Below are 25776 nucleotides of genomic sequence, written 5' to 3'. Positions count from 1 at the left end.
GGACATTTTCCCTATCAGTTTTGCTCAACGTAATTTCAATTCTGTTATATTTTTTCCACATATGTGTTTTTTGTGACCTCGTGACTCGTCTAGGCCTCTTTGTTGGTTTTTAACATTCGCGTTTAAGTTTCTAAGATAACCGTAATCACGTTTTCGATCTCTGCCGTTTTTGCGTCCAACGCCGGTTTAGGCCTTACACAACGTTTGTAGGAATCTTTGTCTTCTTATTTTTATTTCTTCGATTATTAGGGACCTTAAGGAAACCACGACGACGACAGCGTAAAGTATGAGGCAAAACCGAAATTCTAATGAATAGAAAAGTAGCTTTGCGTGTGCGTTTAAAAACTTTGTTATTGTTATTATTTAAATTTCCGTCAGGAAGTCAACGCTGCTCACATACATTTAGCTGAGGGTGATGTGTGACGCCGGTAAACACACCCAGCCATTTGCAAAATTCTAACTAAAATATAAATATGTCAGTATCGATTTCATATCTTTTGTTTTCCTTAAAAACCAGTATTTAACTATGATTTTTTAGCGACCACAATCGCAGCCGTGTACTCTGAAATCAAATCAGGTTTTTCGGCAGCCATACTCATCGGGATATTTTTCATGGCACCTGATTCACATCGACCTTCGTTCTCGAACAGTTTTATAAGAGTAAGGCACTAGGAGAGCTATGCGTTTCGAGGAACGCGAGTTTCTAATGATAAAGGTACGAGTATCGTGTGCTTTCGCAATATATAGAATCGATTTTTTTTAATCGCACAACGCTATTCAAGGACTAGAAAGCATTGATATCTTTGAGTACTATTTATCACTTAATTTTTGAGTATTATGTATCTTGGAATCATTAGACGAGAGCAGAACATTACGAATAAGCTAAAGGGGTTTGCTTCTATTTTTTATAAGTCAGCGACTTTCCTTCCTAATGGGTTTCTGTGTTATGGTAAATGGATCATAATCTTAATTTCCCCAGGACCCGTATCTCGTTACCTAAATTCTCGCCATGTTCCTTTTCGATATGTGTAATTACTTTTAAACTACTCAAAGAATCTTTTCAAGGTAATCTCAATTACAGTCCAATAACTTACTAAACTTCAAAATTACAGCCGTTCAGAGAAAAGCGTTTGACAGAAATATAGGGCCACATAACGGTAACCATTTTATTAGTTCTTAAAGTAAATGTATACAAAACAGGATGAGAAAGAAAAAAAATCGTCAGGTCTTACGCGCGTTATTTTAGCAAGAGAAGGGCCAATACAAGATACACTTGTTCAAGTGCTATAACATTAGATAACATCATCCGATTTTTTACTAGCTTGTGCCATCCTTGAAATTTGTGTTCAAATATTACCTATTCTGAGATGCGAACAGTTTTTAAACAATAAAGTTCGAAGAAATCTATGGTCATTACCGTCAGTTAAACAAAGTCTCATAAGCTAAAAATGCCAACATGTATTTCTTAATTTAAGTCTTGATATTTCCTTCAAGGACTCTGGTCTTACAACTCTTGAATCTTCCAATAATATGATCTTAAAATTTGTACGTACACGGTAAAAATACTTAGAACAATGGCTGGAACGAACAGATCCAGTGATCAAAAAGGAGATACGTTTACCCTTGTAAAAACAAAACAAAACCCAACAACGAAAGCGAAAATTGAAGAGTTTTCCATTCTTTTTAAATCATCACAGCTCCAGCGTCATAAAAAGTAAGATATACTTCACCATCCACTACTTACTGCTTTTGGTCAGAGCTGCATTTTACTTCACGGTTCAGATCTGAAACAATCAAGGATCACAAATATGTTGTTAGTGAGATCGAAACTGAGGAACTTGGGTTTCAAATGATTTAAGTAAGGCCTGCTGGAAGGCCTTGAGCGTAAAATTCTTTTTATAATAACTAAGAAACTGAAGTGTTAATTGTGAAACAACAAAAGCACATACTCGCAGAGACTTTAAACTTAGCCTGGCCCCTCACAATCATTAAGTTAAATGTTCACACCCAACGCAGGGGCCCTTGGGCAAGAATCGCCTCCCAAATCCCTTGGGTCTAAAATGCCTGTGCTCTCGCACGACTCTGCCGCCTCCCAAACCCCTTGGGTCTGAAACACCCCTGCTCTTGCAAGATTCTGCCAGTTTCTCATAAATAGGCTTGTCCAAGCCTGTTTTTTTCCTCCTCCCTTCTAAGAAATGGCTGGGCATCGTAAAACATCCAGAAAAACACCATATTGCTATTTTACGCAGAGGTCATTCTTACAAGGGCGTAATTATTCAAGTCTCCTTTACAAGAATGGTACTTTGGAATTCAGGGTGGAAGTAGGAACGCGCGAAGATAGCACTCGGAACGCAAAATCACGGAAAATAAACTATAGGTGGTTTGCACGTTACGTCATTGCCGCCATGTTGGTAGACGTAAACAATAGATATCTCATTAGCTTCTTTTGGTCGTCCACCAGCATTTTTCCCTTTCACCATTGTTACCTGTGTCTCTAGAGATTGGTTGCAAACCACCTATAGTTTAGCTGATAGGCAAAGCAGCTGTTTTTGTTTCGTTTAGGAATGAAGCTCGTGGCATGCAAATCATCAAGAGGCCGTAGAGTGGTTTTAGTTCGTGCTTATGGAGAAAAAAAAAGACAATGGAAGACTCAGGCTCACATTGGTATATTCCGAAGTGTCCAACTGAACCCATAATAGATCCTCGTTCCACACAAGAGAATGGTTGGTCACTACCTGGATGGTCACTACCCCCTTTCAATTTAAATCAGTATGGAGTGGTTGAGTGTCTTGCAAAAATATTTCCTGGCTATAAAGGTTGTCATTAGAGGAACTTCCATATAGAAATTGAAGAGGAAAGTGAAGCGGTGATTCAAGAAGTTAGACTATAAGATCGAGAACGATCCTTGGGGAAGTGGAACTGTTATTTGTAGCAAAATAGATCGTAAGTGTAATGATCATTGTTTTAGCGAGACGGGTACAAAATAAAGTGTGTCACTTTATGGTGCCCCCACAAGACTAAGCTGAATCGAAGTAATTAATTTTAGCTCTTACCAAATCACAATATAGTGGTGTATGATTCTACACTAGGTATACCGATGACATAACCGCTTTTAAGAAAATGGATTAGTTTCAGCAAAGAGGATATGTGACAAAATTAAATGAATTTGTGGAATATTGAAACTGCAAAGGACAGAAGAAATCGTTTGTTTCGAAGTTCTTTTGCTTGGAACTAAAGCAGGAATAGATAACTCTAGGTAGAAAGGTTACGAAGTCTAATTACATGTATTCATGTATACTTTATTTCCCCTTTAGGCTCAATAATATATGCACTATGTCCATCTAACTGTGAATCCAAGTCTAGAAATTGATGAACATCTGCTGGGCCTTACTCTGTACTTACAGCGAAAAGTCTGTTAGTTTGGACCTTGTTCATACTAGACACAGCTAAATGAAAGGATTTATTTCTTAACATGGTTCACCAAAATTTCTCTGTTGCTAAGAGAGTACAGCATCATAGGGCGCAATATGAGGGTTAAACAAAATGAATCTCGTGAATACTAAGAATAATTATTATTTTTTTAGTCGGAAAAACATCCTTCCTCAATGCCTCGTATTAAGGCTCCCACTGAGCCTCTAAAGAAAAAGAATTCGCTCTTCCTTTCTAATAACCCCCGCCCAGAAGCCCTGTGAAATCAAAACCCTATCGAGGGCTTATCAGAACTTTTACGGTGAATAAGATAAGCTTTGCATGCACCCCATATTCGCACCTAACGAACTGTTCTCATTTTTCCCATGGCAATTATGTAGCAATACACTTAGCACAAATGGTTATTACAAATGATACCTTTCTCTAACTTCTTGCTTCATAGAACTTTCTAAAGGAAGCATAGTAACGTTGCTTTTATTTGATCCCTGCGAACTCGATCTGTTTCCACTCCTTGCGTCGGACACTATGAATTTTCGGTTTTGTATCATAGCTCTCAATACGCGAGAAAATCCTGGAATGAATATGAAACAGAGCCATGGGTTAACTGCACAGTAGCAACTTGCCAATAGGTTTGCGATGTAAGACGCTATCATATAACTCTTGTTACACGTTAGCATCACCGATGGTGAAAAAAGGTTGATGAAGGCAATCATAATATACATCGTCCAACATATTAAAAAGGCTGCAACGGTAGCGACGGCCATCCAGAGTAAATTCTGGGCGGATTCTTGTCTCTTTCTTGAAACTCTTCCTAACCGAAATTTCCTCATGCTGTTAATGTAAATGCGCAAAGCGACAGCAATGTACAAAACAGATATCACCAGTAGCGGCAGGATTAACACGGCCGTAAATAAAAAGATGCTGTAGTGAACGTGTCCCGTGTTGTCATCGAAAGCTGGTTCCCAGGTTGAGTAACATACTTGGATGTAATCGCCCTTACCAACAGCTACTCTCACCAGTTTAAAGGTGTAAAAATATGGCAAGTGAAATCCTGCAGCCAGGAGCCAAGTCAAAGCTATTAAAATACGGCGTCTTTTGCGGGAGTTTGAGATTCTTATGTGCAGAAGGGGATGAACCACTGCCACGAAGCGCTCAACGGCGATCATTACCAAGGTAAGGGTTGACACTGACAGGGATATATCACTCAGAAAACTACACATTTTGCACAAAAATGTGCCTCCAGGTCCGTGAACTAGGAAATCATTGGACCTGGCGATTTCATTTACAATGAAACGTGGAAGTAAAAAGATTGCCACGAGCAGGTCGGATACAGCCATGTTGATAACGTAGAGCAGCCAAGTTTCTTTTTTCCTTACACATAACGAGATGAGAAGAGAGTTTGCTATAAGAGATGCTAAAATGGTGAAAACATATACTGCAATGGAGACCTTACTCATTCCAACAAGGCACTGTTTAGGAGAGGACGTCTCGTTGCTTAAACCAAATTCGGAGAGATTCAGCGAGGTATTTTCGATGGCCGCCATAGTGTTTCGCAGTAGTTCAGTATCAGTTTGGTAGACCTACTAATGAGTAGTAAAACAAACAAAATTCGAAGACACTAGTGTGTTCAAATTATCGTCTGCAACAGTGTAACACTCCACTCGTCTTTTCAAGCTAACCTAATGAACGCAGCCTTTGACATTACTGATGGATGTACTTTGGCTCGTAGCAGTTGCGCAATGCTTCCTGAATGACTATTTATAAAGGTAATCACTTTATTTCGACAGCAAATATGGGATAAATTAGCACAGGCAAATTTTTCAATTTATTCCAAATTGCTCCAGAATAATCATGTGATCACTAATTAATAATCGGGAGTACAAGCAAAATTATAATTCTGTTTTCCTTCTTAGTTGCATGTTTTTTGGTGTCATTGCCCCCTTTTCCGCCATTTTGTTTTGTTGTGCTTTCGCTTCTTACCTGTCATTCAATTTAAATTCAACTTTCTACAATCAATTTCAACTTTCTGAAATGTTTGGGATTAATTGGAGTGCTCTCAGCCAATGAGCATGTTAGAATTTTTGCATGTGTATTATCGACTGAGTAATTTATTTACCCTGGAATTGAAAATAGTTTTATCAGCCATTCTTTCAAGAAATTCCCTTCTCAACCATGACCCAAGCAGACTTAAACACCGCCAGCCTAGTTTGCCAATAGTTTTTGGGATCTTAAATCTTCTTCTAGCCGTAAAGAGTTTCTTTAGGAAAGTATTTTGGGTCCAATGGACTGTTGGGAAAGATGTCACCCTGGCAACCTTCAGATTCGATTAACATTCTCTTTTTTGTTCGACTTCTGCTCATACAGTTTACTCAATTATCTCTTGAAAACCATGCAACTTTCTCTCGAATATCCATTGATCTAAACGCATGGAATCATTTTGAATTTTAAAATGGGTGATTCTTTTGACTAACATTTAGGGGTCGAAACTGGGGACGATGAGCGAACGGATTAAAGTACAAAGTTTTCTCCCTTTATTCCACTGATTTTATTTAATTAGTTATGTTTCCATTCTAATGGGTTTCTGTGATATGATAAAATGAGATTATCATCTTCCCTCCCCATGGACTTTTATCTAGTGACCTTCGAATGCTCGCGGTGTTCCTGTTTGAGATAAATGTAATCACCTCAAGACTCCTTTAAAGCCAAGTACAGCCTTCGATATCATTTCGTCAGTATCTGAATTACTTTCACAAATACATCGAACCCAGCATGGCAACTTCAAATCATGACAAGAAATTTCTTCCAGCCTGATTTATCTCCGAGTTTTAAGCTCAAGCTGAGCAAGTTCAAGTAAATATTGTGGCGCCCGGTAACCGCGATAAATAACAGTCACCTATTTAGCTAGAGCGCCATCATGATCAGTGATTGACTGTTTATAAGCTTATTTATTTAACTCTGATGAGATCCATTTGCCTCCATCCTTCACTGAATATTTCCAGTTTCCATATTTTTAGTTTCCAAAATGGTTGAGAGAATGATTGGCTCTGATCTGATGAACTGCCTTTATAAGAGCCTTATTTGTGGTTTTGCTCATTTATTCCCCATTGTGTTGGCCAAGGCTCACTTTCTAAAACACTAAAAACTGTAACGATTGAATGTTTCACCATAAAGCCCCTCAGTGCCTATCCATTTCGGTTTAATGCTCTAAGAAATAAGGTAGCCAAGAAACTGGGTACCACGAGAAGGGCAAGCCTCATCTACTAATTTGGTTTTATCAACTGAGTTGATAATGTAAATTGGCCACTGTAAAGGAGACTTTCCAAGCTTTGTCCCTTCGTATCCTTCTTCAGAGCGAATGATCGTTTATGGTTGGCAAATCGTCAGCGACGGCATAGAAGCCTTCAGATCGAAAGCTTAACTCGAAGTGGCGCCACTTAGGATGAGTGAAAACTTTTTCAACACGAAAAGAGAAATTTCGTATCTCAAAATGGCCATATAATATGCTAGTTATTTTTGTAAACACCGATGAAAAATCAAACCGTTTCACTTTTGCAGCGAAAGGCGCCGTTTATTATGTAACTTTAGTAGTGGTGTTGTTTTCACGTGTGAAGATAACATGTTATACTTTTTAAGTGTGAAGATGTCACGTTTTCGCGCGAGAGCTCACCTGGTATTCCTGAGGTGTTTATATAATAAGAGACTTTTAGACCCCGTTCGTAAAACCTCGAGGCAGTCAAAAGGAAGATAGTTTAGAAAGCTGCGTTTTTACCGTAGCAAAAAAAAATGTTTGCTATGATGAATGCACCGATGGGGTTGGATCGTGGCGCTGATCAAAATAGAAGGGAAAAAAGTTATTAACTGAGCTACTTCTAGGGTTTGAAAAGCTGTGTGGTCTTTAAAAATCCTCCATATCTGAAGGGTGATAGAAAACGTATTTTCCTTTAGGAACCTTCCTGAGATTATATCAGCAGAGTAAGAATAAAGCCAGATGAAAAACTTTTCAGACGAGCAATAATTGAAGCTGAGCATATAGGAAAACAAAATATGCGCATAAAAACATTGAATTAAAAAGCAAACGTCGAAATTCAACGACTAAAAGATGCAAAAAAAAAAAAAAACCACGAAAACAAGGCTCATTTTATGGAATTTTAGTTGTTTTCAGCCAAAAACCACTATAGATCTGAGCTGATTTGAATTAGGAAATGGGTTCGTCTCAAATTTTTACGCGGTGCATATGTGCATGAAGCATGGAAAAGAGTGATGTGGGGATTCAACATGCAAATTTTGCGGTGCTAGCACGGCCTTAAGTATCCTGGGAAAGCCTGCATCTTAGATTTCTGACCGATTGGAACAATTGGCATGCTTTTTGAGGTCTTAATGGGGTTAACTGTTAGCCGCAAAACGGTGCACCAAAAAATTTAACAGTTAGGCGTAAAAACTGAAAAATTTAACCACTAAACGAAAAAAAAATATCCGTAAAAAAATTCTGTTGACAACAGTGAAATGATGTTAACTGTTAGTCGTAAAATGGCCAAAATTTTAATCGTATGCCGTAAAAGCCATCACCCCATTAAGACCCTCTTTTGAGGGGGTGATGACTCAATACTCAGAGGATCATTGCCTTTTAGTGCAATCACAGTGCTGTCACTGTGCAATCACTGATCAATCACTGTGCAATCACTGATCAATCACTGTACAATCACTGATCAATCACTGTGCAATCACTGATCAATCACTGCGCAATCACAGTGCTGTCACTGTGCAATCACTGATCCATCACTGTGCAATCACTGTGCAATCACTGATCAATCACTGTGCAATCACTGATCAATCACTGTGCAATCACTGATCAATCACTGTGCAATCACTGATCAATCACTGATCAATCACTGTGCAATCACAGTGCTGTCACTGTGCAATCACTGATCAATCACTGTGCAATCACAGCGCTGTCACTGTGCAATCACTGATCAATCACTGTGCAATCACTGCATATCCAAATATACTGCATTCCACTCATTATATCTACGAGTTTACCCTGTTGTCATTTTGATCACATTTCCCTTTCTTCATGTCGACAATATTGCACCTAGCTCGCACCTCCCTTTGTTTTCGTCCCTCAACAATAATCACATGATCATGATTACAATTTTGGCTTGGTTTTTGATCCCGAGCCCAGTGTAAGGAACTTTGTGTACATCCGAAAGATTCCGAGTCGGGGAATCTGTAATACTCTTGCTTACGAACGCTTTGGGTGTTGGAAATCGTTGTAGTCTTAAAGCCATGCCTGTACTAGGCTTAGCCACAAGTTGCTCGGCAACTTTTCGGCAACTTTTGAGATTTTCGGCAACTTTTAGAATTTTGGCAACTTTTAGAATTTTCGGCAACTTTGGGCTTTTTGAGGTTCTTTGAAACCACTTTCTTCACGTTTTGAGCCACATTGGTCAGTTTTCAATAGACATTTATTCAATTTATTCCAAAATACAACAATTAGCCCCCCCCCCCCCATGTGTTGATTTTTGTGATGCCTTATTAAGAGGTCAGCGGTATCACGTTGCACGTTTTTCAAGGTGGCGGGCAATTACAGTGACTATTTGTTGATCAAGTGAAATGGAAAGAACCTCTGATATTATCATTGGACTTTGACAAATAAAGTTTTGATAAGAAGCAATGTGCGAATTTTTAATCTTTAACACCCAAAAAAGGTACGAAAAGCAGAAGAATTTTGGCAACTTTTCGACAACTTTTTGGAAATTCAGCAACTTTTCGGCAACTTTTTGAAAAAAATAGCAACTTTTTGGCAACTTTTAGACACTTTTATCGGCAAATTTTTTGGGATTCATCGGCAACTTGTGGCTAGGCCTAGCCTGTTCACAGTGTGAAGGGGTAGCATTTGGAAGCCAACTCTTTATTAAAAATTTCATTCAAGAGAGAAGAGTTTCATTCATTTTGGTAACTCTTTATTTTTATAACTGGCATATAATGTAATTTGCAATGTCATTTTGAGTAAACTAAATGACCACAAGACAAAGTTATGGCACAGGGAGGGTGGTTTCAGGTCCAGAGCTTTCGATATGAGAATCATGATTCCACGTGGTTAAATATGGATAGTTCGAATTCTCATAAAGGGTAACCTTGATATGATCTTCTGAGTGTAAAAACTATAACAAAAGAACAATGTAGAGATGAGTTTTGTTGATACGGAAAGCCTTCGATATAGAACTGAAGTAGAGGTGTTGACTTCATGGATTGTAGAACTCTTTTTCTGTTGAAAACTGAAATGAACTCTTATTAGTGAAATAAACATTTGCCAGCTAACGTCCTGAATTTAGCTCTCTGATTGCTCATTTTCTCTCGGTTGGTACACATCATCCCCACCTACTTCGGAACTGTTTTTGGATTTCTCATTAAAGAGGTGATGGATTATGCAATTTAATAGTGTAACAGTCTTAAAAAGGAGCAAAAAGGTATGGAAAAAAGACAGTGACCTCTAACTCCCTTATCCTAATGCGTGCTGACATTAGAATAAAAAGTAACTTGGCCATCTTGGACTTCCCACAGCCATCAGAAACGCGGTTGAACTGGGTACAAGGTTTAAGACGTTAGCACTACTCGTGTGAATCTCTTCTCTGTGTTGATGATTTTTAACCTGATATGATTGACAGGGTGGATGGTTCCATTTCTTTTTGAGATTGCAATAAGAGGAAATTAAGATGGACATCTCAGTCATATTTTCGGACAATTCTGCTGGAAATACTGAATAGGGACTAGAAATATTAAGACGCAAAGACTGTATGGTGAAAAATTTAGTTAAGACAGTGCACGATGAAAGAATATATTACTGAGCGATTCAAGATTTTCAACATCGAACTCATTCAAAGGTGAGTAAACTTTGCATTTTAGTCATAGCTACTCATTTCTTATCTTTCCATTTTCAAACCAGCCTTATTTAATTTCAACACCAATTGTAACAACTGACACTCATCACTTTAATAACTCCGGATCCGGTACAGAGAGCAAATATATCTTGAACGGAAACGTATGTTTCATTAACAGGTTTGTTCAGTATGGCGAAACTGAAACAAACGGGAAAATTTTGATATTGCGGTAATCAAAATAGGCCTTAAAAAGTGGCTTGGGATCTCGATATGTGTGGTCTAAAACCCACTCTATGATGGGCGACTGTTGCCAAGAGAGTGAACTGTACGCACCTGAAAAGAAAAGAAACTCCGCAATGGCAGCTGCAATAGATTGGCATTTTGACGTTGTTGACAAGACCAGACAAGGACGACAGACCTTTCATATGAGACGCGACCACTGATACACTGTACCTGAAAAAGCTGTTTCCACCATCTTGTTGTTGTACTAACAAAAGAGACTTTTTGCAAAGCGCATAAGATCATGCATTAGCCCCCTTCCCTCAAATTATATTTACAAATTGAAAAATTGAATGAAATAGATCTTCCTTTGTATATAAATATCAGCTCGTCATTATTTAATTCTTGTAAGTGGCATTCATGCAATATAGCCGACAGAAATCTTGCCCTAATTGGTTAGACTCAAGGACACACGCTTTCGGGAAGATTTCCACTTCCAAGCAACCAAAGCCTCAGCAAATAACTGGTTACTGTAATTATTCTTCGCGGTAGAATTAGTATTCTTCCTCAGTCGTAACTCTGCTTGTGCCAGCGTTACCTAAAGGAAGTCAAGGTTTGTTAGGTTTATCTCCTCGTAAAAATTTCGTGGTACAGTTCTGCAGTAGTTTATTTGTCAATTCTATCCAAGCAACGCTTTTGATCAGTTACGATCCCGCGTGCAAATATCGTGCCATCCCTTGATTGCACCGATTATCAGCGTTGTTTCGTTAGATGTGATATAGTTTGAATATGTGAATCACAGATTTATTATATTCTTCTGCGTTTAATTCTATCTGCACGCTGCTGCTGCTATTGCTATTCGATGGTCTACAAATTAATAGTATTACTGGAACCTTGTGCAGCTACCTGACCACAAGAGCAGAGGAAAACTGGTCGCAATGATCAGGCTCGCCTCTACAGTTTGTGACGAAGTCGTTTGCCTTCATGATCAACTCGTGACTTCCATCGTTGTTTTTCGACATACTGCGTGGGTTATCAGACATTCTGGTAAACCCAAAGAAAGCGCGGCCTCTCAGTTAAAATTAATCAATCCGTTCTTAAAACTTACTTTCTCTACTTCATTCAATTTTTTTTTATGTTTTGTTCCTTTCCATTAGCTATATAGAGAGAGCAAAAAAGTCCACTGTCAAATGGGTGACGTTCATTGCTTGTTACTTATGGTCCTTGTCCTGTACTTTCCCTTACGTGCTCGAGCTGGTGCTTTAAAGAATGGCGACGTAAGCAATGATGTTACAGCCAAGAAAGCCGGTCCTTTCGAGGCTGTAGATATGATCAACTTGTTCAGGTGAAGTGCACTCCAGGGCCATGTTGTTTTAAGGGCAGAAAACTAAGGTAACGCTATCCAATAGCTAAATCGCTATTCCAGCAGTTAAGTGATGGCAAAACCGGCATACTACGCCATCCACTGCAGAGAGATTTATCCAATAAATAGCGTTATCCAACCTTCGAGCAACTGGGACCAGATGGAGTATAATCAAATTTGAAAAACGCGACGTTTGATATTTATTTTTCATGTTATTCCTCGTTTGGAAAAAGGGTTAAGTTACTTCAAGTTGGTTAGTTCAGGTCTAGACCTTGAAATCTCATATTTAACCAACTGGGCATCTCCCAAGATAACCAAACACTGGGACAGAGAAAATATACTGCCTTCAAAGTTGGGAAGGCCATAATGACAAAAGTGGTAAATGGCATTTTTCTAAATCGTGAATTTCTTTCTAAACCGAGATTTTAATTTTGTGCCCCTCTTCCGAATTCTCTCAGTATTAGAGGCTTTTCACGCTAGAGAATATTTTGCTGCACAGCGTTAGAGGGCAAGAATCAATTCTCGACCAGGGTAAGAACAAGTTTCATCGATGAAAGGTATCTCAAGCCATAAAAACGTTTTGACTCAGAAAGAACAGCCCGGTCGATCCATACATGAATAATATTCATATATATTTTCGTTTGCTTTCCTCGTTTTTGTTCTCTTTTTTTGTTTCTGTAGCATTTATGTCGCATACACATTCACACTCATCATCTCACTCTTGAATAGATCTCCAAATACCATGGGAAAAAGAAAATTATTACAAAGAAGAGCGAAAAAGAAATTCGCTAAAATTCCCAGAAGGAACGATAGCGCAGGTTGTTCAAGCAAATCCGAAAGGTCGGACCACGCCGAAGACAATTTCGAAACTTCGGAATACGCTGACGCTGTTTACGACAGCCGATTCAATTCGGATGACACGTCGCGCTATTCGTCGAATGGTTCAGATGATTACAAAAGGTCCAGTGGTTCAGGCACGGATTCTGAAAGGTGCTGTAATGGATGCCCGTATTATGATCCAAACGACCATGACGATACAGATTACTGATAGAGACAACTCGCCTTATGTTTTTTTTAACGCAATAATTTTTCCTCTTTATCCGACAGAAAACTTGTTCCTTCATTTTGCGTCAGTGTGAGTGTAATCTTTGGCAAAATAGCTATGATCTGCGCCCTCCAATTATACAATTAAATTTTGGCGCCTCCGATGCAGTGATCTTTTGTTCAATCTTTTGTAGGTGAAAGATTGTTAGTGGTTTAGGGACTAATATTAATTGTAATAGTAATAATCATATTAATAGTAATAGTAATAGTAATAGTAATAGTAATAGTAGTAGCAGCAGCAGCAGTAGAAGTTGTAGCAGCATCAGCTTATCATAATTATCATTACTGTTGTTGCTGGTTTTTTTTTTTTTATTTTTTTATTTTTTAATTTTTTTATTTTTTTATTTTTTTACTTTGAAGCACAGTAGTTATTGTTATTCTGAGTTGGAAAAAAATGTATAGAAAGCCAGTTTAAATCATTTGGGCGGAGCCGCGGACAAAGTCGCCCCTCCCTCCCTCCCTCCCTCCCTTCCTCCCACCCCTCCCATATTTCGCCCGAGAAATGAATTTTAATCCCTGTATGAGCGTGGAGACAAGGTGGATGTGGCTATCCAATTCTTTTAGTTTTGTTTTCTTAGCCACGTACACATTTAATTTTTGGCCAACTACCGACTTGGCACTGTGAAGTATTTACTCACGTAATTCACCGCTGCGGTAAATTGGCTTATCCTCGACCCCTACTTTGACCCGCATAATCGCATCAAAAAAGAATGCATATGAGTGATCGACTAAAAAGAGGAAGGAAACTTACTTTTTTTTAATCACAAGACTCTCACAAGTACTTCCATTGAAAAAATGGATGACCTTGGAAGCTAATGGTATTTTTCGGATAGCCTTGGAAGTTGGTGGTTTTGGGGGCGCTCAATAAAAATGAAAGAGCGGCGGGGCATCGCGCCGTTCATGCTCGCATTAGGGACCTTAAGAAACCACGACGGCGACGGCAACGAGGACGTGTAAAAACAAGAGATCTAATTGGAAGAACAATAGCTCAGCTCGTGCGTTTTGAAACTTTGTACACTTCTTAGCCGTCCTATGCAAAACAACAACGTCAAATCGCCAAAATTTGCGTCGTCTGCGAACCGAAACCACGACGGCAAATTATTTTAATTTCCATTTGGAACTCAACGGCTACTTTATACGTCATGCTGAAGTTGAGCTGTGGCGCTGTATTAGACAGTAAGCTCCTGCAGCCATTTTTGAAATTCTAACTAAGAGTAGAAATTTATTTTTTTATCGAAGTCTTCCTTGGCGTCGCCGTCGTGGTTTCTTAAGGTCCCTATTATTCCGTCCCAGGGCCCTGGCGGCTTCGCCGCTTGTTCAGTCCTTGTTGCTGCTAAACGCCTCAACGGTATCGAACAGTACCATGTTACGGAACGGGCTAGTAATATATTTTTAGAATCAACTCATAGGTTTAATGCAACAGAAGAGTTCCATTCAGTGAAGCTAAAGGACAGTACGATTGGGACTATCGGCAGTTTAGGTTGAAGCTGCAAAGCACGCGAGCAGGCGAGGACTACCACACTACTGACTATACTCCTTGCAGATTGCAGACCTCTAGCTCTAGTCATCCCTCTTTGCTCAAGACCTTATACTTCTTCGCGGCTGGCGACATCCTCGTGCCGCAGAGCTAATAATCACGGCCCGTTCGAGCTCGTAAGCTAGGCACTGGACACCCAACCTGCTTTGTAGTTTCGAGTGCAAACGGCCAAAGAGAGAGCGCCAAAGAAAAATAAAAAAAAAAAGAATAAGAAAAAAAAAACGATGATTCAGGGTTTTGAGGGAGTATTGAGCAATATAGCAGATATAAAAGAGCGGGTGAGGATCCGATGAGGATAACGAAATACGTTGGAGAAGAAGTAAATATGAAAAAGGTTTTTGATCATATTTTCAAAACCGCTTGAAACGCTCGGCTTAACCCAAGTTGAAGTGACGGAGAATGTTTAATAAATTTTCCGTTTCTTTGACTTGGGTTAGGCTGCGTGAGAAAGCGTGGTTCGATCTCACATAGCAGAAAAAAACGACATTTTGCTTTTCTGACTTTCCCCAGTAAACGCTCAGTATAAAAGCGCCCGAAATGCAGGTATTACAGATAAAGTATTGATTTGCAATGCAATGCTGATAACGGAGAAGTCACAATCACGCATTGAAAACCCACTGTCTAGAAGTTTGTGTGTATTGTAATTTCGTAATAGGAAAACATACCAGAAATTACATGTACTTCTGACGAAACGTGCGTTCTCAGCGGGGTAGCCAAACGGTAGGTTAGGTTGAAGTAAACAAAGAAGGATCGAGATAGACTGGGGTCGAGTAAAACCGTTTATCGATATTTACTTTGAAAATACCATTATGTGATTGGCCAATGCACCGTTGAGCGTCAATCAACCAAATTCAAACTTGAAATGGGATCCACTTCGAAGCACAGCGAGTAGAGAGGTCGACTCACACAATTCCAGGAGTGAGATTTCGAGCATTCTGTAGTCAACATTCCTCTGTAGTTTATCGCGAGAGTTCTATTCCTTTTAGATTTCTCTTGGGAGAGTTAGTGAGCAGCGAGTTTAGTTCTCAAAAAGTGGCGTGGTTAAGATCTTGATATTGAGTGTAATCGTAAATTTCGTTCCAATACAATTGAGCTTCGCCTTCGAATCTCAAGGTTTCAACGTTCATTTCAAGATGCCTTCGTCCGCTTTTCCTCCACAAGTTACAAAGCACTATGAACTGAAACAAACCATTGGAAATGGTAGGTGGCTGTGTTATTTTAAGATGTTGAATTGATTGAAGGAATTAACTTGTGATTCTGCAAATATTATCCGTCTGCATCAAGCAGCCGGTCGATGGTCCAAAAACCAAACTACGTTCGGGTTCATCGCGTTCTTCACGGCTTGTAAATTCGAAAGGAACGAGTTTCCCTTGAGCTTTCCTTGATTGTCAAGTTTAAAAATCAAGCTGATCTCTCTATTCTTCAACGCTTTCTCATGAACGATGTGAACTGGGCATGTATTGGATCTTTTGTTTTCTGTAATATTTTCCGCGAACGTTGGTGTATACTACACAGAATGTTAATCTAACAAGAATCCTCTTTGCCTGACTTGTCAATTAGGGCTGTGTTTATTTTATATATTATTGTGAGTTGAGAAAGTTCTTGCTTTAACTGCTGTTTCGGCTTTGGCTGCCGGGAAATCTACGGAACGTGGGCGACTAACATTTGTCCTGGTAAGCCAATACTTGAGGTTGAAATTTCGCTGTTCGTCAAGAGTCATTTAATCGAGTGAAATAATAAACTGATCTGAGACTGTACTTAAGACTATTTGCTTTTGTTAGATCTGAAAAAAGCCTTGTCTAAATACAGCTGTATGTGTGGGAGATATTTCAGCGCAATTGTTTTTTTTTTCAATTTTTGAGAAACATATTCACATGAAGGTCACGAAGAACATGTTAATTGTGTTCAGTTACGTGCGTGGCATAAGCGTTGGTTTAATTTTGGTTTAACGAGGCATGAATAGGTGTTGGATATCAGGTTTCTGAAAAGAATATATTACCATTTGCTCGAACGTTATCGGACTGCCTGTTTTATCAGAGCTGACTCCGCGCTGTCCGTACAGTACAAGATAAAAAACTCGTTTGTTTCCAATTGTACACAGTTTTTGTTTAGATAAAAGACTAGCACATTTAAAGTGACAATTCCTTTTATGCACACTGTCAATACTTCCGTAATTTGCAAATGATTCCGAAGTCCCACAAGCGGTAAATCAGTATCAATGATTTATTTCTTTGACGCTCATTGATGTTTGGCTAGTAGTCGTTCATTTCGATGGACAATGCAAAGACTATGGTTCCAGAAATCAAAGTTGTCGCTGCGAGTTTTAATCCCCAAATACCATTTGATTATGAACACACTGCCACATCCGAGTGATGTCAGACGGTGTATTTAAAAATTAAGCATATATTAACATAAATTTTTCCATGCAGCTGCAGTCTAATCTTATGGCTCCTTTAATTTTGTTCTGAAACAAGATTAAATGATTTTTTCTTTACCCGTTTCTTTTGTTTCCTTATCTGAGCTAAGAGACTACCACACAAAAAAAGTTCATTTGTTTTACTCATAGTGCATGTATGATGCCAAAACAGAATCTAAAGGATTCAGTCAATGATAACATTCATTTAAATAAGACATGATAACATACTTTTAGAATCTCTAGTCGACTGACTTTGAAAAATAATCCTGTTTATTTGAAGCCTTTGTCTCTAGAAATTTTTTTTTTTTTTTATGACTGAGACTGTTATCTTGAAGATTTTGCTTATTAATAAAAGTTGTTATTGCATGGTTCTGCAGTACAAAGTTGGTTCTATGCCAGAATGGAAGGAACACAAAAAACCCTCATGCATTTGTCAAAATATCATGAAGAGAGTTTCAAAAGAAAGAGTGCAAATATATTAATGAATATTTTCTCAGAGGTTGAAAGATTGTATTTATACAAGGGAATTATTTCAAACAACACTCACTCAGGATTTTATTTTTGCAGCTGTGATGTTTCCTATGATGTTATTAAACTTTTAATTGTAGTTAAATGAGATCTTTAGAAATCATGGTTTAACACTTTCTTGTCTTCAAAGGGGATGCAAAGTTCTTTGTCTATTTTGATACATTTTAGGTGGGTTTGCAAAGGTCAAGCTCGCAATTCACCAGCAAACAGGAGAGAAGGTATGAAAGAATATCTTTGAAAGCGATTTTTCTTTAGTGTCTAAGACACTAGTTTCTGATCAAGATGGTTTTTCTTACCCAAGTTCCTTGTTAATATACAGGTATGCAAGAAAAAAAATTAACCTGTCAAATGAACGGTGATATTAGGGTTTTCATCAGAAAAGATTATTTGAACTGGTCGAATTGGATTACATGCATAGCAGGCATGGCAGGTTACTCTCTGTGACCAGATTTCCAACATACTGGGACAATTTAGTTATTATTTTAATGAATAACCTCTTTTTAGCCTTGACGGAAGAATTAATTAAAAAATACTTGTTTTCTGTCTGCAATCACAATTCACTGCAGTTACTGGTGCAAAGTGGTCTGACAGCCTGTGGGTTTCTACCGCTTACCGGCTTTGAATGACAACCCTGTCATCTTACAACTCAGCGGGTGACTTGGATTTGACACTTGCGCACACGTACCTCCCATGTGCCTCCCCTATTATCTGAGCTATGATGCCATATGTTTGGAATGAAGAAAATTTTGATGGGTTCTTCATTCTCCCAAAAGGAATCTGATCAGTTATAGCATTCCTTTATGAGCATAGGACCTGGGTACACAAGGGTGACAAAATTTGTTTGGCTGCACCAAAAATCTTGACAAAATTTAATGCAGTCAAAAATAGTGAAATATTTATTGACCATGCACCAAGTGTTAATCATATAGATCACAACTTGAAGAAAACTTGTGACTTGCATTCTAAAAGGGAGATCAAATATTCTTGATTGATGTTTTCTTTAATTCATGGCTTCTAAATTGAAAAATCTGTCAGATTTCATACCTGAGAAAAACTTTTCCTGCTCCAAGGCAGGAGAAGGGCACCTGTGAAGATTAATAAGGCTTGACCAAACTTGGTAGGAAAAAATCACCTCATGCTCTTTTCTCACAGAACTGATGAAATATTTTTTTCACAAAATGAACAAAAATTTGACTAGTGTGCTCTGCCCATATTTGCCAACAAAAACGTGTTAGACAGTGAAAATGCAACATAAGGATTTTGTTTGTAATTTATTGAACAGATTTTCATGAATTGTAAATTGAATTTGTGATAATTATATTATTCAAGGACTCGAAGCTTGTATTGCAAGCAAAATGCAGATAAATATTCAGGGCTGGTTCGATTAAAAACTCAACTAGCATCACAGGCTTGGACCCACCACATGTAAAAGTTGTTTTAATTAGTTTTGGATTAGCTTGATGGGACTCGGAAGAGCTCCCCTCCTCCTTTTTGAATTTCAAAATATATTCTTCAACATTTGACTTGTACATCTTCATTTATGTACACCGTAAATGTATGCACTCTGTATGAATTTGTATGTCATCATACATGTATAAAAGGCTATGATTGCACTTGAGATCAACAGACCAATTTAATACACTGCTCCTATGATAAGTGTAAACAGTGTATCACCATGAATTAGACTTGGTTTCACTGCCCTAGTGTAGTTTGCTTACTGTAAACAGAAATTTTTTTATGTTTAATTTAATTACAGTGGATGGACTAGATCTCTCAAGATATATATTTGCAAGTTTGTGTACAAAAGATGTAGTTGTCTTTTGCTAACAATTATTTTAACTGTATAATTTCTTTGATCAGTGCCTGTTACTGACACATATTTTAGTACTTTAAAAAGTGTTTCTTATCATAAACTTATTAAGTATCATCCCTTTTTGTATGCCAGGTTGCAATAAAAGTTATGAACAAGAAAGAACTTGGGGTAAGTACAGTTACGGGATTGTATAAGATTTTTTTATCATCTAAAGGTCATCTTTGATCATATTTTAAAACCTATGTGTACAACAAAGTCCCCAAGAGAAATATCAACTGGTACAAATTGTTCGTGTCTAGAATGGGATGTTACTGGTGGAAAATGACATCCTCTCAAGTTAGCTAAGTTCTTTTCTTTCTTTCTTGAACTTCTTAGACATACTCCTTTCTAGTTTATTTGTGGAATCTTGGGCTTGCTAATTATGTAATTTTTTTAATTTTTTAATAATGAACTAGTGCCCTAGCTGTTCACAGAGGAGTAGCTGCGACAGTTCTAAGCTACATCATTCTATTCCCAGCAGTTTAAGAGTCACTTTAGGTCAAATGGGCCAAGTTCTTAATAATGCACTGTAAATTGACTATTTTTACCTTTAATTGCCTAGTCTGACCTACCAAGAGTCCAGAGGGAAATAGAAGCTTTGAAGAATCTTAGTCATCAACATGTCTGTCAGCTGTACCATGTCATCCAGACAGATGAATACATATTCATGGTCATGGAAGTATGTCCCTTATGTCGATCTATTCCTTATGACTACTCTTTTTCTTTTATTTTGTAGATTATTTTATGATTAGTACAGTATATTATTTCACGGCAGAAAATCCAGAAAAGACAAAAGTGCTCGATTTGTCATTTTTAAGGTGTGGACAGTTAAGTTATGGATCTTAAATCTGTGTGTGAGTTGTGAGAGCAGGTTAAAGGAAGTTCTCTCATGGTGTCAAAGTACACCAGTTTGAAAACAAGGGAAAGGACATCCCATTGAAGAATACTTTTTTCAAGTATCCCACTTTTAAGAATGTCCCTCAACAATCTAAGCTAGATTATTAAAAATTGATTGCCAGAATTTCTTTGTCATAGTATGCCCCAGGTGGAGAATTGTTTGACTACATTGTAGCAAAGGACAGGCTCAAGGTAAAATTTGATGTAGATTATAGTGCCATGTTTATGGACAAAATTTTCTTTTCAAAAATTCATGCACAAGTAGAAATGCAATTCTTTCAAATATTGGAGATACATGTACCTTGTTTTGCATTAGGCCCCCACCCAATCCCCAAGCCTTTTTTTGTCTCCCTTGAGTTTTTTAGTTGATTCTTGGACCCAGTCTCTTCTCAATCTTTGTGGAAGGTTTAATGAACTGTGCGGGAGATATAATTCCCTATTCAGGAAACACTGACTTGCTAATGATTTCTCAGAGGTGGCAGATGCTTTGTGTAATACAGATTGATAACAGAGTCAATTTAAGATAGTTTTCATATTTTTGGTTTTTCAGCATATTGAGTGTGATGTTTTAGGTGCTTATTTATTATTATCATTTATTATTATTATTATTATATTGTTTTGGGAAGTAAAGTAAGAGTAGTCACATTAGTCATCCAGCATTGTTTACTATTTATTTATTCACTTAAATATTTATTTCTCTTTTCTTTTTTTTTTTTTTTTTTTAAGGAGGAAGAAGCCAGAGGGTTTTTCAGACAGATTGTTTCAGCAGTGGCTTACATCCACGACAGAGGATATGCTCATAGAGACCTTAAACCAGTGAGATAATCTTTTCGTTTTTCTATGAATTGAGGAGAGTGGAATTGTATTCATCTCCAAATTGGCGAGCATTCAGACAGTTCTGCTGTACATGTAGTTACAAGCTGTAGGCTTTGATTAGGACATGAAGATTTTCAAATGGTACAAGTTCATAAAATCAGTTGGGTCTGTTTGTAATTTTTTTTTTTTTCTAATGGTGATCTTGTGTGGTTTACTGGTATTCTGACTGAAATGGCAAGTAAAGAACTTATCCAGTATCCAGTAACTTACTGATTTTTGTATCATTATGTCACCCAGGAAAATCTGCTTCTTGATGAGGATCAGGTAATTAATACCTAGTAGTTCCTTGAAATGAAACTTTTTCAGAGTTCTAGAATGAAATACCTATGGGTTTACCCATACAGTAACTTAAAGGTTTTGAATAATTAGAGTTCAGTCTTGGTAACTAAGCTATTTTTTTAAATAATGTGAAGAAGAGAGAAAAAATGTATGCTAATTTATGTTCTAAACTGCTTTGCTAAGTAAATAAAAGGTGGTTTTTGTCTTGTCATGAACGTGGGCCAAAGAAAAAATTTGGAGTCCATATAAGGAATCAAACCTCAGGCCTTCAGAATCCCTGCTCTGATGCAGTGCTCGAAATTAGCGGTTGTCCAAGACGACCAAAAGGTTTACGGGGCAACCAATTTTTAGTAGAATTAAGAGGCTGGTTGTCTGGGGAAAAAAACAACAGACAACCCAGCCAAAAATAGAAAATAAATTAACCATAAACAGCACCTGACCTACGTGACAGTTTTGTTTTGTCAATATCTGGTAGTGTGAAGTTAATAATAATTTTCCTCAGCGAAGCGTTTTCCTGTGTTTTGGATATATGTAAATTTTATAAAACATTGCCAGGTACCAAACTGTAAGAGACACAAAAAGTTTCTTGTCTAGAGGCGATCAAGATCAAAGACGCCATTTTGAATATGCCACAACTTAAACCCCATCCTCGGAAACCTAGGGGTTGAGTCGATTTCAAGTTAGGGCATGAAGAGCCCCTGGGGACATTGTCTTACAAGACTAGTTCCAAACGGTTGCAGTTGTTCTGCCATCTGATTGGTGCCAGAAAATCTATGTGTTTTTCTGCCCAATCAGAGTGAAGTGCACTTTAGAGTCCTTTCGTGTGTTTTAACACGGACAGATACTAGTAGATCAGTTGCTCGCTATGTTTGTTTGGACCCTGCGACGGAGATTTGCTTGAGGTGAAAAGTTTCAGTCTCAGCACACAATGTAAGAGAAATCGATCAGATTGTCCGCGAAAATCTTACCTGCGAAAGTATTCAGAATAATTTCCGGTATCACTAGAGAACGTGTTTTAAAGTTTGCGAGGTTTGTATACAACACGATGGTTGCAGTCATTGATATGTCGCTTTAAACGAGATTTAAGCTTAAATCTGTCAAGAGTTTTTGCTTAATTTGCTGGGACTGAAACTTTTCCAGTCCCGTGAAGTTATTTCGTCGCACGGGCCACGCAGGTATGTCGGGCTACTGGCGCTTTCGCCTGCGTAGCTTTCTGCTTTCTGTGCGCGCCAAAATCTAATCTTAGTAATAAAGTCGTTCACAATACGGCCAAGGTTGCAGAGAACGTTAAGTTTGTGGACAACCTCCTGCAAGTACTAAGAGAAAGCTGAGCTGTGTTTCCAGTTAGCTAACTTATTAACGAGAACATCGTGGGAAGGAGAGATGTTTTCGGGAAGTTACCAAAGGGGTTTGGAAAGAGTTTAATCTTTCAACTGCTGTCTAGAGTGTTGAAATTCTTGAGCTAGAAAGGCCACGGCCTTGTAGTCCCTTGGTCATTGTCATTTCACCTCTTCTGTCGATTGTTGAAGACCAAGTTAAATACCTTTGATCATTGGGAATCGATCCGATGCTGTTTACAATGAGAAAAACAAAACCAAAGACCAAGAAATATTGGATGGAAAGGATGGGTTTGCTTTATTGCAAATGTCAGCTTAGTATTACAGGGTCATCTACCCACATCTAATAAGCAAAAGTTTCCACGCTTAGCTTTTCTTTTTTTTTCAAGCGAAGGTGAGATTAGATATTGGCACGCACATAAAGTTGCGCAAGTACCAGTTGCTCGACATACCTGCGTGGCCCGTACGACAAAATAACTTCACCGGATTGGCAAAGTTTCAGTCACAGCAAATTTAAGCTTAAATCTCGTTTAAAGTGATATATCAATGACTGCAACCATCGTGTTGTATACAAACCTCGCAAACTTTAAAACATGTTCTCTAGTGATACCTGCAAAAGTATTCAGTATAATTTCCGGTAAGATTTTCGCAGACAATCTGATCGTTTTCTCTTACATTGTGTGCGGAGACTGAAACTTTTCACCTCACGCAAGTCTCTGTCACAAGGTCCAAACAAACATAGCAAGCAACTGAGCTACAAGTATATGTCCGTGTAAAAACACACGAAAGGACTCTAAAGCACACTTCACTCTGATTGGGCAGAAAAACTTAAAGATTTTCTGGCACCAATCAGATGGCAGAACGACTGTGACCGTTTGGAACTAGTCTTGTGAGACAATGTCCCCAGGGGCTCTTCATGCCCTAACTTGAAATCGACCCACTGCCCCTGGGTCTCCAAGGATGCTTAAACCCAGACTTCTGTGAAAACCATTGCCGCACACTAAGAACTATGGGATTAGTTCAAGCTTGACCGCCATGTGATTTTCTACAGGGCAACCAAGGATTCATCAGGGCAACCAAATTCATGGCTTTGGTTACCCGGCTTTTGAAATAGGGACAATCTGGATTTTTTTTTAATTTCGAGCACTGCTGATGCTTTACCTCTGAGCCACAGAGCCTCTGTGGTGAGCAAGGCCCATTACAAAGTTCATAATTATATGACGTAAAATCTGTTTACAAGTACGCTTATATGCACAAACCAAACAAGTTATGTTGTGCACTTTGTTAAGAAACATGAAGTTCTTTATCTATGTTATCATTTTTCTTTGTGCAGAATATCAAGCTTATTGACTTTGGTTTAGTTGCTAAACCAAGAGGTGGAATGGCTGATCATTTAGACACATGCTGTGGCTCCCCAGCGTATGCTGCTCCTGGTTAGTGGTTGTACATGATTATAACATATATAGTGCACTTCAGAGGTTGGTTGATGTGGCTCAATAAAGAATGCTTGTAATAACATCACAATATTATAACTGAAATTGTATCTTTTTAAATCATTTGGTAACCCTTCTTTGCAGAACTAATTTCTGGCTTTCCATATCATGGAAATGAGGCAAGAGCTGTTTTTTTTTTGTTTTTGTTTTTGTTTTTGTATTTTTGTTTTGTTATTATAATAGTGCATTTTCCTCGCTCATCTAGGATGGTTTGATTAATTTTTCTTTTGTTTTCCCAAGGTTGACCTGTGGAGCATGGGAGTGTTATTGTACGCCCTCCTTTGTGGCTTCTTGCCATTTGATGATGATAATACTTTTAAGCTGTACAAGCTCATTCAGGTTTGGAAATCGTGGTCATTATTTTTGTACTCAACTAAAGTTGTTTATGTTTGATTATTTTCTTACTGAATATACTGTTAGACTCATTATAACTTTGTTTGTGTTTAAAGTATGTATTTTAATTGATTTTTCAGAAAGGAGAGTATGAAGTCCCAGACTGGCTTTCACCAGGTAGTTAAGTTGGCACTTATGATTTGCAATTTCTTCTCTTTTTCACTTTACTTTATCATGACTTAACAGGGTTGTACACAACTAATGGTAGCCCACTCACCACAGACTAGTAGACATTCAGTTTTGGCTAGTGGTTTTGGATTTCCACCGGCCCGTTTGGCTAGTTAACAAACTGAAACTGTCATAACATCCAAGATATCACTAGCCACTTAGTTGAAAAGTTAGTGTTGAGCTAGATTATTTAATATTTGATGATGGAATTTCCAAAGGTACTAGCCAGGGCCTTTGGAGTCTAAATCAGTTGGTTATCACACGTATGTGTTACAAATTGGACACATGCATCATAGCAGTGCGATTGCTGCTATAGTTACAGACCAAATTAGACTCAACATGGTCCTGTTACCATTTAGAATCACATACATACACTTGTGTGTACATGCTGTTTTTGTCACAACACAAATCAGACAAGGGATAAACTTCTGTTTGGCTTTTTAATGGAAATAAGAAGTGACAAACAGCTTTTTTCAAATCCTTTGGAAATACACTTTACATTGCTACAAAGGGACTATGGAGGCAAGTTTCCAATGCTATAAGTTCCACCGGTCAGTGTACTAATAAAGTTGATGAACTCAAAAGAAAATAGAAGAAAAATAGGGAAAAAAGATAACTGGATACAGGGTTCGTACAGTGTTCTTCTGAACAAGTTCCAGGTTCGAAGCAAAACAATTCACAACTTTAACTCATTTAATTTACCGAAAATAACAAGCTACATTGATCAGTAAGACAAAACAACATGGCGGTCATCTGACCTCATGGTCATCTGACCTCATGGTCAAACTAGTTCCCAGTCCTTCTAAACATACGGGTCCTGGAAAACCTGGAGAGTTGCAGGAAGAGACCACTGTAACACGTCTTGGAAAGTCCTGGGCCGGGTTGTTCAAAGGTGGGTTAAGATAACCCAGGGTTACCGTGAAATTTAATTGAAGATCTGAAAGCTTTAAAATTAATTTCACTTTAATTCCATTTGTTTACAATTTGGTGATTGAATGCTCTAAGAA

At 38.1% G+C, this 25776-nt stretch overlaps 3 protein-coding genes across 7 annotated transcripts in view; 2 read left to right on the top strand and 1 right to left on the bottom strand.

The window, feature by feature from the left end:
* Positions 1-1140: 1140 nt before the first annotated feature.
* LOC111338824 (QRFP-like peptide receptor) lies at positions 1141-5186 on the bottom strand. Of its 2 annotated transcripts, XM_088732632.1 has the most exons (3): positions 4883-5184; positions 3847-4000; positions 1141-1784 (listed from the first exon to the last, which is right to left on the bottom strand). In XM_088732632.1, the coding sequence occupies exons 1-3, from the start codon at positions 4971-4973 to the stop codon at positions 1772-1774; spliced, it is 258 nt and encodes an 85-aa protein (XP_088588758.1). In that variant the 5' UTR covers positions 4974-5184; the 3' UTR covers positions 1141-1771. The 2 variants fall into 2 exon arrangements, with proteins under 2 accessions (XP_088588758.1, XP_022801099.2); XM_022945364.2 differs by having other exon boundaries at positions 3847-5186.
* Positions 5187-10057: 4871 nt separating this feature from the next.
* On the top strand, positions 10058-13097 carry LOC111338823 (uncharacterized). 3 transcript variants are annotated; one of them, XM_022945363.2, is made up of 3 exons: positions 10058-10310; positions 11684-11871; positions 12619-13097. In XM_022945363.2, the coding sequence occupies exons 2-3, from the start codon at positions 11717-11719 to the stop codon at positions 12935-12937; spliced, it is 474 nt and encodes a 157-aa protein (XP_022801098.2). In that variant the 5' UTR covers positions 10058-10310; positions 11684-11716; the 3' UTR covers positions 12938-13097. The 3 variants fall into 3 exon arrangements, with proteins under 3 accessions (XP_022801098.2, XP_022801097.2, XP_088588753.1); XM_022945362.2 differs by lacking the exon at positions 10058-10310 and adding an exon at positions 10564-11139; XM_088732627.1 differs by lacking the exon at positions 10058-10310 and adding an exon at positions 11225-11573.
* Positions 13098-15357: 2260 nt separating this feature from the next.
* LOC111338810 (maternal embryonic leucine zipper kinase) overlaps positions 15358-25776 on the top strand; it is an 18845-nt gene continuing 8426 nt past the window's right edge. The window contains exons 1-11 of one of the 2 annotated variants that reach the window (XR_015991531.1): positions 15358-15730; positions 17643-17692; positions 19420-19455; positions 19889-20005; positions 20362-20415; positions 20950-21039; positions 21337-21363; positions 24049-24148; positions 24293-24327; positions 24449-24547; positions 24682-24718. Coding sequence is in view for 1 of the 2 variants with exons in the window: in XM_088732625.1 (XP_088588751.1) it covers positions 15664-15730; positions 17643-17692; positions 19420-19455; positions 19889-20005; positions 20362-20415; positions 20950-21039; positions 21337-21363; positions 24049-24148; positions 24293-24327; positions 24449-24547; positions 24682-24718 (712 nt within the window). In the remaining variant the exon portion in view is untranslated. The remainder of the gene's footprint in view (positions 15731-17642; positions 17693-19419; positions 19456-19888; positions 20006-20361; positions 20416-20949; positions 21040-21336; positions 21364-24048; positions 24149-24292; positions 24328-24448; positions 24548-24681; positions 24719-25776) is intronic. The other variant, XM_088732625.1, reaches the window with a different exon arrangement.

This window comes from Stylophora pistillata, chromosome 9 (assembly GCF_964205215.1).
Source record: "Stylophora pistillata chromosome 9, jaStyPist1.2, whole genome shotgun sequence".
NCBI classification, from domain to species: domain Eukaryota; kingdom Metazoa; phylum Cnidaria; class Anthozoa; order Scleractinia; family Pocilloporidae; genus Stylophora; species Stylophora pistillata.
Note: the sequence above shows the minus strand (reverse complement) of the source record. Positions and strands in the feature narration are given on the sequence as shown.

Coding starts and splice junctions, on each gene's coding strand:
- LOC111338824 (XM_022945364.2), bottom strand. CDS start 4,973: ATGGCGGCCATCGAAAATACCTCGCTGAATCTCTCCGAATTTGGTTTA.
- LOC111338823 (XM_022945363.2), top strand. CDS start 11,717: ATGGGTGACGTTCATTGCTTGTTACTTATGGTCCTTGTCCTGTACTTT. Junction 11,872..12,618: donor GATATGATCAACTTGTTCAG/GTGAAGTGCACT, acceptor ACTCTTGAATAG/ATCTCCAAATACCATGGGAA.